A 14,026-nucleotide genomic window follows, 5' to 3' on the forward strand; every position below is an offset into this window, starting at 1 on the left:
TATGGGGAGGGACTCCGGTAGAGCTGGGCTTGGGGCCGGGATGGCCACAGCAGAGGGCAGGAGCAGAGAAGGGGGCAGCGTGTGTGCATGTGATGTTGCTCCAGCTCCACCAGTGTTGCCCCAGTTTGGGTCCGGCTCCTGTGCTGTGTCTCCTGGCCAGGGGCATCCCTGTGCCTCCAGCCACCTGCGCTCATTCAGAAAGCGGCATTTCCAGTTTTGGAGGCTGCTTTCCTTTATACCACAGCCCTGACCATGCTAATTTGCTCTCTGGGCTGAGGTACCTGGAGATCATCCTCAAGGTTACCCCTGGACTGGCATCCCCACTAAGCCCAGAGCGGGCAGCACTCCAACGTCTTCCCATTCCTGTCCCTATCCCCATCATGCTCCAGTGACGACTGTTCTCGGGAGTGTCTCTATGTTAGGATGCTTGCTCTGGATGCTGTGCCCATGCCCAGGGCCTGCCTGCCAGATGAGTGTCAGAGCAGGGACATGGGAACAGGGCTGGGGGGCCCAGCAGGGATGTGGGAGCAAGGCTGGGAGTCCCAACAGGGACATGGGAGCAGGGCTGGGTGTCCCGGTTGTGCAGGAGCAGCCCCCCCCCCCCCCCCCCCCCCCCCCCAGCAACGCACGTGCCGCAGCTCGTTTCCCTCACATGAAAACATTTGGCTGGAAGCTTAGTGCGGCCTCTTGTCTCCTTGAAGCAATCGGGATTTGTCGCTGCTTGCAATGTTTAATGTTGTCTTCCAGAGGCTAAATACCATGGGGAGCCATGTAAGCCACAGAAATACCTGCATGAGCTGGGATCAGTTGGAGGCTGGCACAGTGGACTGGCAGGAGCAGGGATGGGGGACTGGGAGTGTATATGGGGCTGGCCCTCACACCCCCAGTGCTTGCAGGTGGGCTGGTGCGAGCCAGTGTGAGGATGCTGGGGGCCAGCACCTTGCTCCCATGGGGCTCCCTGCTGCAAGGGGATAGGACAGCAAGCCCCAGGGGGATGGGGGCATCTTGGGGGGTCCCAGAGCTGTGTGGGTTGGCGAGGAGGATGCCAGGGTCTCCGGCAGTCTCTGGCTGGGATCTGACTGCTGAGGCACAAGCAGCTATTTCTGTCAAGGTCAGCGTGTCTCCACGGCAGAGAGCAGGAAAATGAGGAATCGCGTTGAGAAATTACCTCCCTAATGGGGTCTCCCCTGCACGTGAGCACAGCGCGGGGATGCCGGTGTGTGGCGGCTGAGCAGGGAGACTGGCACACGGTGTGGGAATCCTGTCACCCCAGCCCTGAGACTACAGCATCCATGGGTGCCTGGCAAGCCGAGCAGGATGCCCTGGGGCCTGTGCCCCAGGCACCGTCCCTGGCTAGACTCATGTGCTCCAGTCCTGAAAGGTGCTTTTCTGGGTCAGCTGCATGGAGGAAATCATGTCCCCAGTGCAGGCAGGCTCTCCTCTGCCCTTCCTCCTCCTCCTCCTCCTCATGCACTCCCTGTTATCTAATTGGGTTTGTCATGCTGGAAAGGCAAAGCCCTTCAGGACTGTGCTGTGCTCTCACCAGTGCGATTTCACAGCTAGCCCCAGCACCCTGGCAGCCAACAAGTGAGTAACTCCACTGGGCGCCACGGGCCCCCCTGCCCTCCCTACATACCCCCACAGCCCTGCCCGCCTGCCTAGGGCTGCAGGGGACTGGGAACAAGGCCAGGGCCACGAACCTTCTCCTCCAGCTCTGCCCAACACTGGTCCCTGTCCCTGAGCTGTCTGTCCCCATGTGCCCCAGCCTCTGCATCCTGTCCTCATCACTTGCCCTGCTCGAGGGTGATTGTGATGCTGCCCGGAGATGTCTGAACCTTCATGAGATGGAAGCGTTCAGAGAAATGACATTTCCTCCAGCCTGGGAAGCTCATCCTCCGTTTAAAGAAAACTAATATAAAAGCTGCCCTGGTGTGCAAGGGGCTGATGCTATCAGGCTGGCAGCCTTCAGCTCTCGGAGCCACAATAAATCTCTGTGAGGAGCTAAGCCAGCTCGCACAGCCCCACATAGACGTGCTGGCACAGGGAGGGGGGGGGGGCTGAGCCGTGTCCCGGGGATAGTGCAGGGACACACAGGCTGGAGGGGACAGCTCAGTGTGGGGTAGGTGACCCATTGGTCTGGTCCCGAGGGTTAAGAGAGCAGGGAGCCCGCGGTGATGTTCCTGCGCAGCAGCGTTGTGCTGTGGTGGGGATGGAGCCAGGACCTGTAACAGCTCTGGGGTGTGAGGCCATGGGGATGGCGAGGGCTGCTCCACAGCCTGGGCTTTGTGTCCCCGGGGAGCTGAGCTCTGTCCCGGGGGAGCGCTGCGACCCCGCAGGAGCCTTTCCCCCTCCAGCAAAGACGGCAGCAGCGCTGGCGTCCCGTGGCGGGTGGGATGGGGCGCGTCCTCCCCCCAGGGCTCGCCGTGCCGTGGGACCGGCTGCTTCCCACTGCTGCCCGGCCAGCGCTGCCGTCGGGGGGGCTGGGATGCCGCTCTCTCCCGCCCCGCGCTCTGCCGCGGCAGCCCCCCCAGCCGGGATAACGAGAGGACCCAGGGAGCGCAGACGGGGGGGCGGAGCGGGGGGGGCCCATCCTGCCTGGTCCGGCTCTGCCCCGGGCATGGCGAGACCGGGCCGGGCCAAGGGCTGCGGGGGGGACCGGGGGGGACCGGGGGGGAGGGGGGGGGGGGGGGGGGCGCGGGCCGCTGCCGCCCAAACGTGGGGCCTTGCTGCCCTCTGCCGGTACCCGGAGCCGCGGGGCCGGTAACCCCGGCCGGGTCCCCGGGACGGCTGCGGAGCGGTGCCCGGCTCGGGCAGCAGGGCCGGCCCCACGGACGGCGCTGGGAGTCACCGCCGAGCCGAGCGGGAGCTCTCCGCCTTCCCGTCCCGCCCCCGTCACCACGGCCCCGGCTCGCCCGGGGGCTGCGGGGGCTGCGGGACAGCACCCCCGGGGCCAGCCCACGCCTCGGTGGGGCTGGTGGCGAAGGCGGGTGCCCGGGAGCGGCGGCAGCGGGAGATGAGAGGCTGCCGGGGAGCGCGGTGCCGAGCTTTGAAGGAGCCCTGACGGGCTGTCGGGGCCCCGCCAGCCGCGCTGACAGCTCCGGTGCAGAGACACCCCCCCGCCGCCGCTCTGATCACAGCCTCGCTCGACACTTCAAAGCGCCCGCCGGGCTCAGGTGGGCTCCCACGCAGCCTCCCCCCCGCCCCCAGCCCCGCTTCTCCCGCCCCACAGCGCCCAGATCCACTGGGGTCCCCAGCTCCAGCGCGGGGGATGCCAGGGGACAGCATCGAGGACCAAGGTACGTGTGGTCCCGAGCAGGAGGCAGTGGGCCCCCAGGCTTGGCATTGTTCTGCTTCTGTGGGGCAGGACACCCAGCCCCAGAGCAGCCGCGGTTGGGGACCCCAGGGATCCAGTAGGGACCCAGGGGGGACAGAAGTGCCAGGACTGGGGACAATCTGGGGTCCAGCATCCCTGGGTATGGGACTCACACAGGGTGGCTGGGACAGGGCATCGCCATCTGGACACTGGTACCCACCATACTGGGACACTGGGGGCTGCCCGTTCACCCTGGCTGGGGTAATGCAACACACCCCCTCTGTCCCAGCCTGACTCGGGGAGGAATTTTCCATTCCCGAATGGAGGTTGGGGGAAGGCGTGTGTTTGCAGCAGCCCCCTTCTCTCCCTCCCCTCGCCCGTCACCGGAGCAGCTCGGGAAGGCGCCTGCCACATCCGCCTCTGGCAAGGCGCAGAGCAAAAGCCTCCCGGGAGGGAGAGCTCCCTGGAGGGGACCGGGGACCCCAGGGGCAGCCTGCACCCCACTTTCCAGAGAAGCTGCCCTGCCTGCAGCCATGCCGCTGCCCCTTGCCTGCTGCCGGGACGGGGAAGCCCTGACAGCAGCTCGGGATGGCAGTGATGCCCAGCTCACCGTCGGCGTCCTGCGAGCCACTAGGATCCCAGGGCTGCACTACATGTGCACCCGACCACAGTCCCGCCTGCGCCGCCTGCTCTGGAGCCTGGCCTTCTTGGCCTCTGCTGGGCTGCTGGCCACGGGCACCGCCGACCGCCTGCACCACCTGCTCTCGCGCCCCGTGCACACCCGAGCACGCCTCGCCCAGGCCCCGCAGCTCCACTTCCCGGCCGTCACCCTCTGCAACCCCAACCGGGCACGCTTCCTGCACCTCACCAAGCCCGACCTCTACTCAGTGGGGCAGTGGTTGGGGCTGGCCCAGGAGAACCACTCGCTGGTGCCCGAGATGCTGGCTGTACTGGGGGAGGACCGGCGCGCGTGGCTGATGCGTCTCGCCAACTACTCGCGCTTCTTGCCACCTCGCCGCTCCGAGCGCACCATGCAGAGCTTCTTCCACCGCCTGGGCCACCAGATCGAGGACATGCTGGTGGAGTGTCGCTTTGGGGGAGAGCGCTGTGGCCCCCAGCACTTCGCCCCCGTGAGTCCCTGCCTGGCATGACTGCCCCATGGATGCTGGGAGTGATGCTTCACCCCTCCCCAGCAAGGGCAGAGGGGTGGCAGTGAGAGGCTTAGATGAGCCCTTTCAAGGGCCACGCAAGACTGTTGCCCCCTTCCAGCACCACCATGGGGTTGGAAAGGGTCCCTGGACCTCACCGGGCTTGCAGAATGCCTGCTCCATCACCACCCCTTTCTCCATCCCCAGGTCTACACACGCTATGGTAAGTGTTACACCTTCAACGGGGACCGGCAGAACCCACGAGTGACCCGCCAGGGTGGCATGGGCAACGGGCTCGAGATCATGCTGGACATCCAGCAGGAAGAGTACCTGCCCATTTGGAGAGAGACCAGTGAGTGGGGCTGTGGTGCGGGCAGGGCATGGGCCAGGGGTGCTGGGACAGATGGCTGCTGGGCAAACAGGGCATCCTGGGGAGGGATATGGGGCAAGTGGGGCACTGGAGTGGTGCTGGGCCCCAGGATGCAGGTGCTGGGAGGGTGCAGGTGTACAGACCTTCTGTCCTCCTCCCACAGACGAGACATCATTTGAAGCTGGCATTCGGGTCCAGATCCACAGCCAGGAGGAGCCGCCCTACATCCATCAGCTGGGCTTTGGTGTCTCACCTGGTTTCCAGACCTTCGTGTCCTGCCAGGAGCAGCGGGTAAGGCAGGATGCCCCACAGCCCCTGGGGAGGTGCCCGCAGGTACCCAGCCTGTTGTGGCCCTGCAGCGATCCCCCTCTCACCCCGACAGCTCACCTACCTGCCGCAGCCGTGGGGGAACTGCCGGGCCAGCGTGCAGGGGGAGCAGACGCTTCCCGGCTATGACACCTACAGCATCGCCGCCTGCCGCCTGCAGTGCGAGAAGGAGGCCGTGGTGCGGAGCTGCCACTGCCGCATGGTCCACATGCCAGGTGAGGGGTGTGCAGGATGGCATGGGGGCACCCCCCTGCCCTGACAGTTATGCCCAGGGCTGCCTTGTACCCCTACAGCCTGCACCCAAAGATCATCCCTGCCCCATCCTTCTGCACCTATAGGTTTCCCCCTGCCCATCCCTCTGCACCCAAGGGTCCCCTCTGCCTCTTCCCTCTTCACCCAGGGACCACCCCATCCTCTTCACACCCCAGGTCAGCCTCTGTCCTACCCTCCTTACATCCCAGATCAGCCCCTTCCCTGTCTGCCTTTTACTCAGGGGCCACCCCTGCCCCAGCCAACATGCAGCTGAGGGCCACCATCCCCATTCCCTCCACACTCAAGGCCCCCACCCCTGCCCCAGTGCCTTTGGGGAAGTGAGTTAAGGGTGAGGGGCAGAAGTGGGTCAGACTCCCAAGCTCTGACCAGTTGCTTTTCCACAGGCAATGAGTCCATCTGCTCCCCCAATGTGTACATCGAGTGTGCTGACCACACACTGGGTAGGTGCGGCAGTGGGTGGGAGGCTGGGGCTCAGCCGGGAGCCACCAGGGAGAGGGCCGGGGGGGGGGTGCAGCCATACCGATGTGTGCATGCCCCCAGATGCAGCAGTGGAGGACAGCCAGGACCGCTGCAGCTGCCCCACACCATGCAATCTGACGCGCTATGGCAAGGAGATCTCCATGGTGCGCATCCCCAACAAGGGCTCAGCACGCTACCTAGCCCGCAAGTACAACAAGAACGAGACCTACATCCGGTGAGTCGCCAGTGCTGGGGTGTTGCTGGGGGGTGGGCAGGGGGATGGGGACCTGGGGTCCACACTCCATTTCTGGCAGCATGCAGGGAGCGGGTCCTGGCACGCGTGGTCCCTGCAGCATCCTCTGCCCAGGGGTGGCTTCCACTAGAGCATCTCCCCGACCCATCTGTGTCCTTCCAGCATCTCCCCACCACATGGTCCCTCCTGGCCTGAGGCATGACCCTTCCATTCACCACCACACTAGCCTGAATAACTCATGGGGGTGCTGGAAGTACCTGGGAGTGGAGGGATGGTGTACAGGGGAGGCTTGGGGAGCAGTGGGAGTGGGAGAGCCGGTGACCAGCCCTCCTTATCACTATGGTGTTGCCCCACAGGGAGAACTTCCTGGTGCTGGACATCTTCTTTGAGGCACTCAACTATGAGGCCATTGAGCAGAAGAAAGCCTACGACCTCGCTGGGCTTCTCGGTGACTTCTCCCATCTCCCTGTGGGACCCTGAGGCGTGGAGCTCTGGGTCCCAGCCCTGGCAGGATGTGGGGCTGGTCGGGGAGGGAACACACAGAGCAGGAGCCAGCCACAGACTGGCTAAAGGGTGGCATGCAGCTGGCTATCCCCTGTCCCCCATGTCCCCTGCTCCCTCTGTCCTGCTGCTCCTGCCCCCATGACTGCCCTGTCCCCCTCTGTCCAGTAGCCCTGTCACTGCCTGCAGCCCTGCTGGCCCACCCCAGGCTCCCAGAAAGCTGCACAGCATCTCCCAGTGACGGTCTCCTCCTCATTCTCCCCAGGGGACATCGGGGGGCAGATGGGCCTGTTCATCGGTGCCAGCATCCTCACCATCCTGGAGATCCTGGACTATGTCTACGAGGTGTGCTCAGCCTTCAGAGCTGTGTTGACAGTGGGAACGGGTGAGGTGCAGAGCGGGAGCCAGGCCCCCTGGGGAGGGCGTGCTGTGCATGGCCACCCCAGAGGGCTATTACAGCCCCCAAATCGGAGAACGCCCAGCAGGAGGCAGTGGGAGGAGGATGGGTCCTCCCAGCATCCCTTGGTGACCCGAGAATCGGGAGGGTGGCAAGCAGAGGTGCTGTCCCCACTGTCAGATCTGCATCCCCCAGGCAGGCAGGGGAGCTGGAGGCAGGTCCATGCAGATCGGGGTGCCCACACACGGGGTGTGCCTGCATGTGGGTCTGGGGCTGACCCCCCCCATCTGCATCCAGGTGATCCGGGACAAGGTGAGCCGTGTCCTGCGCCGCTCCAAGCCGCCCCTGAAGAAGCCCTCGGGCAGCATTGCCACGCTGGGACTGGAGGAGCTGAAGGACCAGGTACCCCCGTGAGGGTGAGCTGCCCGGGGGCTGCGAGGACAGAGCCTGGGCAGCATCCACCCCTGCCCCTGGGGGAAGGGACCTCATCCCAGACAGCACAGCTCCATGTTTGGTGCCCTCAGGATGGGTGGCAAGGAAGTTGGGTGCTCCCTGGGGGGGGGGGGTGGGGGGGGGGTGGTGGTCCTGGGGACAGGCTGAGCTGGGCAGGGGGATGAGAGGGACAGGGTGCATGGAGCCTGTGCCCACCCCTCTGACTGCCACCCTTGCAGAGCCCCTGTGAAACCCTGGGCCGGCATGTGGAGGGCACCTACAACGCGGGCATCCTGCCCAACCACCACCACCGCCACCACTACCCTCACCAGGGCGTCTTCGAGGACTTCGCCTGCTAGGCCAGCTCAAGACTTGGGGGGCAGCCCTCCGCCAACTCCCTCCCCACCATCCGCATGGAGAGGGACCACAGCACTGGGTGCGGCGGGCACAGGCCCCCGCCTCCCCCATCCCCACTGCCAGGACTGGCCACACCGTTCGCCCCCGGCAATGCCGCTGGAGCTGCCTCAGTGCCAGCACTGGCACCAGCACCGGAGAGGCCCCCAAACCCTTTTGCTCATCCCCTCTGCTTGCCCCCAGCACGTGGGCTCAGCCCCGTCTCAAGCACACGGTGTGGAGGAGGTTGGGCAAGCTGGGGGGGTTTCAGGGAGCAGCAGGGTGCGGGGAGATGCAGATCATGCAGGAGGCAAGCTGGGGTTCCTGCAAGCCCCTCCAAGTCCTCCCCTGCTGACCCCTCCTGGGTGGGGGTCTCTGCCCTGCATGGTCCCCCCAGGAAAGAGATGTGCCTGGAACAGCTTCCCCTCTGCCCTGGGACCACCACCCGCTTTCCTGCTGCAGGGCAGGGCGGTGTTGCAGGACACCCCTCTGAGCAGCACGGCCCCCGGGCCAGCCCAGGGACACCCCACCTGCAGCCACACCTGCATGGCACCACCCTGACCCCTGGCACCACCACCACTGTGACACCCCTCCAAACATGTGCCCGCCCTTCCCCAACCTCATGCAGCCTGCCAGGGCTGCAGCACCCCCGCCCCATCTCTCTTCCCAGTCAGACCCCTGCACTGTGACACCCCCCCCCTCCAGTGTTGGCCCCAATAGCCCCGAGTCATTGCAGCACTGCAAACCCACTGCCTCCCGCCTCCTGACCCCAGCCCACCATGCCCCCCACCCCTCCTCCCCCAGCCCTCCCTATCCTCTCCTTGCCCAGGTATTGCCCAAAGCGGCTCGTCCCTTGGTGCAGCCACCTGACACAGTCCAGGCGGCACGGGGGAGGTCCTGCCCTCAGTCCCCTGCCCATCACCACTCTTTTGCACCGTGCACGTACCCCTTACCATGCTCCCACCCCCCCGGGTGCTGAGCACCCGCTGTGCCTCCCCCAGACTGTACACAGTTAGGAGGGTGCCCCGTGCCCAGCACCACCCGGACAGCCAGAGCCCAAACTGCAGGCCGGAGCCTCAGCCAGGACTGGCACCCACAGCCCTCCTGCCTGCGCCGAGATGGCAGGACCCACGGCAGGACCCATGGCAGGACCCACAGCACTCCCCCTGTCCTGTCTGACATGGCCTCCTACCCCTCCACTGTAGCAGACACCAGCGCAGGGCAAACTGCCCCAGAATATCTCAGGAGGGGGTGTGGGCTGGAAAAGCCGCCCTCAACACACACACATGGGGGGACCCCAGGGCAGGAATTTGGCATCTCTGGGGGAGACTGGGATTGAGCCAGGTGGCCCCTGGCCCTGCCAGTTTGGTCCCCATCCCTGGTGCTTGCAGACGGAACATGGCCATGTCATGCTGTGGCCAAAGCCATAGATGCAGGAGGAGCCATCATCCTTGAAGCCCTCAAGGCCCCACACATGGGAGACGCAGGGCAAGGACCGGAGCACCAGCCTGGTGATGTGCCCAGCAGCCCTGGCTCTGGGTATGTGAGGCCCAACAGCCCCCCAGAATGTGCACCCATGTGGAAATGTGTTCCCCATTGGTGCAAGCACCCAGCTGCATGGTGTCCCATGTCCCCCTGCATGGGGGGACACATGGAAAACCTCCTGGCAGGGCAGAGACAGCGGTGCTCCCCAGGGAGACCCTCCAGAGCACCCTGTGCCAGGTCCCCATGGGATCCCCCCACACCCATCTGCAAGCAAGAGTGTCCCCAGAGGGGTGCCACGCGTTAGACCGGGGATGTGCCACGGCCGTGTCAGTCAGCCCTACACCAAGGTCTGTGGCTGGCGGTGGGGACGTGCAGGGTGTGGCTCCCTGCCAGCGGGGGCAGTGAGCTCTGGGTGGGGTGGGCATGGGCACCATGGCAGGAGGGCCGGCACGAACGCTCTCGTGCTGGTGAATGTGAGATGTGTGTCACTGTTTTATAAATGTACAAATGCTCCCTAATAAAGAGGCACAAGTATGTCTGGAGCTGCCTGTGAGGGCTGGGGACAACAGGCAGGGCTGGGGGGGTGGGCAGAGAGGTGGGGAGCTGGTCTCACCCTGGGGGAGGTGGAGGTGGGACCCAAGGAGCACTTTACAGCCCTGCACCCACATGTGGGGCACTGCGAGAGCCAGCATGCCGGGTCGTCTTGCCTGCTGCCCAGCTCTTTGAGCCTCAGCTTGCGGCAGAGTTGCAGCAGTTGCCAGCTGCACACCAGCAGCAGGAACTGCCAGAGCCATACTCCAGCTCTCAAATGACTCCCTGGGGCAGAGCGGGCACCCCACCAGCACCCCATGGGGCTCTATCAAGTGGGGAAGATGGGATCCTGTCCCTCCAGAGACTGCTGCAGGGTGAGGGGCAGATGGGAGAGCAGAAACGTGGTGCTTTGGGGGGTGCTCCACTGACACGCTGTGCTGGAGCGTCACCTCTGACAACACCCAGGATCTCATGCAGGACCCACTTCCTTGTGAGTGCTCCCCCGTGGTACCCATAGCCTCTCCGCTCCCATGCCTGTTACCAGCACCTGGCACAGTCCCTATCAGTTAAAGGTTGCTGCTTACACTGGCACTGCCTCATATGGGGTCACCAGCAAGGTGCCAGGAGCTGCCTGCTCCTCCAGAACCCGCTCTGGGTTGTGGGCCCTGTCCCTCGGCAGAGGGGAAAAGTGCTGGTGAGATCCCAGGACCACCATCAGCTGTCCTACAGTGAGACCTCCAGCAGGACCCCGTGAGTGCTGTGGGTAAGGGGGAAATAAAGGTGATTTTGGAGGAGCTGGAGTGAAGCATGGCCAAAGGAAAGGGTGAGACTCGTTTATGGCCCATCCCAGCTCCCCAGGGCTGCTGGCAAAGCAGCCTCAGAACAGGTCCTGGGGAGCCCGGTAGTGGTAACCTAGCAAAGTTTTAACATAAAATGATTTTTATCTGTTGTTCCCAGTGCTTCTGTTCTTTAATTTGGCAACTTCCCGGTGGCACCTAGAGATGACACCTCCTGTAGGGTCTCCTACTGTCTCCAAACAGGACTGGCAGGTGAGGTGACCCCAGCATCCCCCCCTGCCCCTGTGCCATGCCTGATGTCCCGGTGTAGATGATGCGAGGCGGGCTGAGGAGGATCAGTGGGATGACCCAGATTTGGCACCCCAGGGCCAACTCCAAACCCCACTACTGTGGCCCCTGGGTGCCCTCTCCCATGCTGCACCCATTCAAGGACCACCGGGGGTCCGGTCCTCCCCAGGGACAGGGCCATTGCCACCCAGGGCTCGCCAGGCTGCAAAGCAACATCAGCCCAGCCCAGCACTGCTTGAATCATCTATAATGAGCCACATGAAATAGCTGGGGCTTAATTAGAAGAGGATCCGCTACAGTGAAACAGGCCCTTAATTTTAATGAGCACAGCCCTCTGGACAAACGCCAAGCACCTGACCGTGCCAGGACCGGCTGCGCTTGCAACACCATAGAGGTGACAACCCCGGCAGACTGCAGGGCAGGCCCCAGGGAGAGGGCACCAGGATGGAGCCACTGGCGAGGATCCCTTCTGCCCACAGGATGGGCATCTCCACTTCCCACCATGCCTCCACTCTCATGAACCACAATTACAGTTGTTCCCAGGGAAAAGATGTGTTTCAAAGAAAACAAACCATTGGGCTTTGGAGCAGAGGGGCTGGAAATGAGTCCTGAAGTGCAACACGACAGTCACCATCTTCCCAAGCACTTCCTGCCTGGAGATGCTAGTGGTGACAGGCAACACCTGGAGAAAGGAGCAGCGTCTCATGAACTGAGTGCACCAAGCTCGCGGCTTTGCTCCTGGTCATTTCCCCAAGACCCCTTTGCTGGGAAAACAGACCAGTGGTGCTCGGTGGTGGGGCCAGGCGGGGGACACACAGCCCTCACTTTCCAGAGCTCAGCCCCTGACAGTGGACAAGCAGACTGGAAAAACAGAGGAGGCAATTAAAATCACAATTCAACTCTCCCCCCTCAGCCCCAGAGTTTTGTGTTCCTGCAGTCTGCCTGTGCTGGGGCTGTGTGTCCCTGCCGGGGAGTCCCCAGGCACAGCTGGCTGCGCTTGACACCCCTGTGCTGGGAAATCCCTGCAGGCAGGCACAGACCAGCAGCAGCTCTGCCTGCACTTACAGCTACTGTCTGTTTCCTTCTTCATGAAAAAGGCTCTGATTTCCCTGAGCTTGGCCAGAAGAGCCCCTGGCCAAAACACCCCACACCCTCTGGAAGGGCTTGGCAGTGCACCGGGCTGTGACCTGGGGCATTGGGCACAGGCAAAGCCTGACATCTCCCTGCCTGCTCCTCCTGCCTTTGCCTGCGGCCAGGAGGAAACATTTGCTAGGGTTGTGTCCTGCTCTGCGGCTGGCAGAGCTGCTCCTGCAGGACAGGCAGCGAGGCACCATTGGGCCTTCCCAATACAGGGACAAAAGGGCACTGTGCTTCCCCTTGCCCTCCAGCACTCTCCTGGCACAGCCACGCTTCCTACACCCTCCCAAAGGTCAGCAATCGAGCTGATTAACATTGTCGGCACTGAAGTAACTCTGCTGTGGCATTTAGCACAGCCAGAAGTGATCCCAGCAGGGCTAAAGGAGCAGGTTTTGCCTTCCCTGCTCACAGGCTCACTGCTGCATTTGCAGAGAGACGCCTGCATGACTGCACAGCAGAAAAGAATTGTGGGGGGAGCAGAACAGCAGAGCAGCAGCTTGGTTTTTCCCCTATTTAAGTCCCTTTCCTTGTCGTGGTGCAAAGTAGAGAGGAAGGGAAGCTCGCCCAGCCCCAGTTCACCCGGCCAGCTCCTCTCGTGCTTTGCTCTGAACTGGCCCTTTACACCTTCTTCCAAAAAAGTCCCGAAGAGGAACTTGCATTGCTCTTCTCAAAAGTCACAGTGAGCCAGTAACGCCTTTAGAAAATTTTCTCGAGGGAAGCAGAAGTCTGTGGGCAGCAGACATGTGTTTTCTTCTGCCCCATTGGGAAATGTGCCCTTTCACTGCTCTGACTGTGCAACTGTCCGTGGAAAAATCCAAACGTCATATGGAAGTACCAGTCAAACCTGAACAGGGATTGTAGAGAGTCCCTGTCTGCTCAGCTGCCCACGTCAGCACCCAGGGCCGCTCCTGCCTGCCTCTTTCAAGTGTCACCGTCCTGGTCCAGCGCCCTGCCTGCACCTGCCAGCCTGTGCAGGCAGGGAGGGGGCAAAGCAGAGTTGGGCCATGTCCCCATTGTCACAGGTCTCTGCTGTTGCCCAGTGATCTCATTCACTTCAACCAGGTGCAGGAAGGTTGTTCTGGGCCCCAGCCAATATGGCCGGCCCCCTCCCACCATGAAACCCCTTCCCAAAGCTTTGATCATCCTTCCCCAGGGTTTCATCATGTTTTGATGCTGCAAATAACCTGGCAAACACCAAAGCAGCTTGAAACCTTGCCAGCTCCTTATAAAATGGAGCAATAACCATGCTGGGAGTGCCACAAGCACTGTCATTTGCTTGTACGTACGTCAGAGCACAGGGAGCTTCACTGGTGTTGATAGTGCGGAGCGTTAAGTATGCAAATAGCTCTAACTCAGTCTGGGCAAACAGCAATGAAGAGGCAAGAGGAACTCTATCTAGACCATCTTGCGACAATTAAATGACAATTCTGGGTTTCTTTTTGCAGCCAGCTTGATCTGAAGCTGGTTTGCTTTATTACCATTTGGATAATCTTCGAATGCCTAATCACATTCGACTCCTAGGTCTGCTTTTCAGAGGAGAAATGTATCTGTAATGCACCTGCATCTGCCTCGCTCCCTCTGTCCCAGATTCACATTTAAAGGGAATTAAGGATGTGCTTGGGGAAGATCAAAAATAGAAATACTCAGAGCAAGCTAACAGTTATCATCTGAAACATAATAAAATTACATTTATACATATAAGCTCCTACACCATGGATATGAATACTGGAGTAAAAATACATGAACAAGGTATCTTTGGGGAAGGCATGCCACACAGCCCAGGGGCTTTCCATGAGCTTTGCTGAGCACTAACAGCCTTAATAACTAACAGTGAGTAGGTTCAGTTAATTTTCTTGGGCATGTCTCTTTGATACATGTGTTTTGTGAACAAGTAAAACGTGACAACCAAAGGGCTGGTGGGA

General features: G+C 62.2%; 1 protein-coding gene across 3 annotated transcripts in view; it reads left to right on the top strand.

Annotated features, from left to right (window-relative positions):
- ASIC4 (acid sensing ion channel subunit family member 4) overlaps window positions 1-9,896 on the top strand; it is a 29,895-nt gene extending 19,999 nt beyond the window's left edge. Inside the window, exons 2-10 of one of the 3 annotated variants that reach the window (XM_074910921.1) lie at window positions 4,669-4,813; window positions 4,995-5,122; window positions 5,214-5,373; window positions 5,815-5,894; window positions 5,995-6,125; window positions 6,500-6,591; window positions 6,910-6,989; window positions 7,339-7,443; window positions 7,713-9,896. In XM_074910921.1, coding sequence (XP_074767022.1) covers window positions 4,669-4,813; window positions 4,995-5,122; window positions 5,214-5,373; window positions 5,815-5,894; window positions 5,995-6,125; window positions 6,500-6,591; window positions 6,910-6,989; window positions 7,339-7,443; window positions 7,713-7,832 — 1,041 coding nt within the window. In that variant the 3' untranslated portion in view covers window positions 7,833-9,896. Of the gene's footprint in view, window positions 1-4,668; window positions 4,814-4,994; window positions 5,123-5,213; window positions 5,374-5,814; window positions 5,895-5,971; window positions 6,126-6,499; window positions 6,592-6,909; window positions 6,990-7,338; window positions 7,444-7,712 lie in introns of all 3 variants that reach the window. The other 2 variants (XM_074910920.1, XM_074910922.1) reach the window with 2 other exon arrangements.
- The last annotated feature ends 4,130 nt before the right edge of the window (window positions 9,897-14,026 follow it).

Source organism: Athene noctua, chromosome 7 (assembly GCF_965140245.1).
Source record: "Athene noctua chromosome 7, bAthNoc1.hap1.1, whole genome shotgun sequence".
Taxonomy (NCBI): Eukaryota; Metazoa; Chordata; class Aves; order Strigiformes; family Strigidae; genus Athene; species Athene noctua.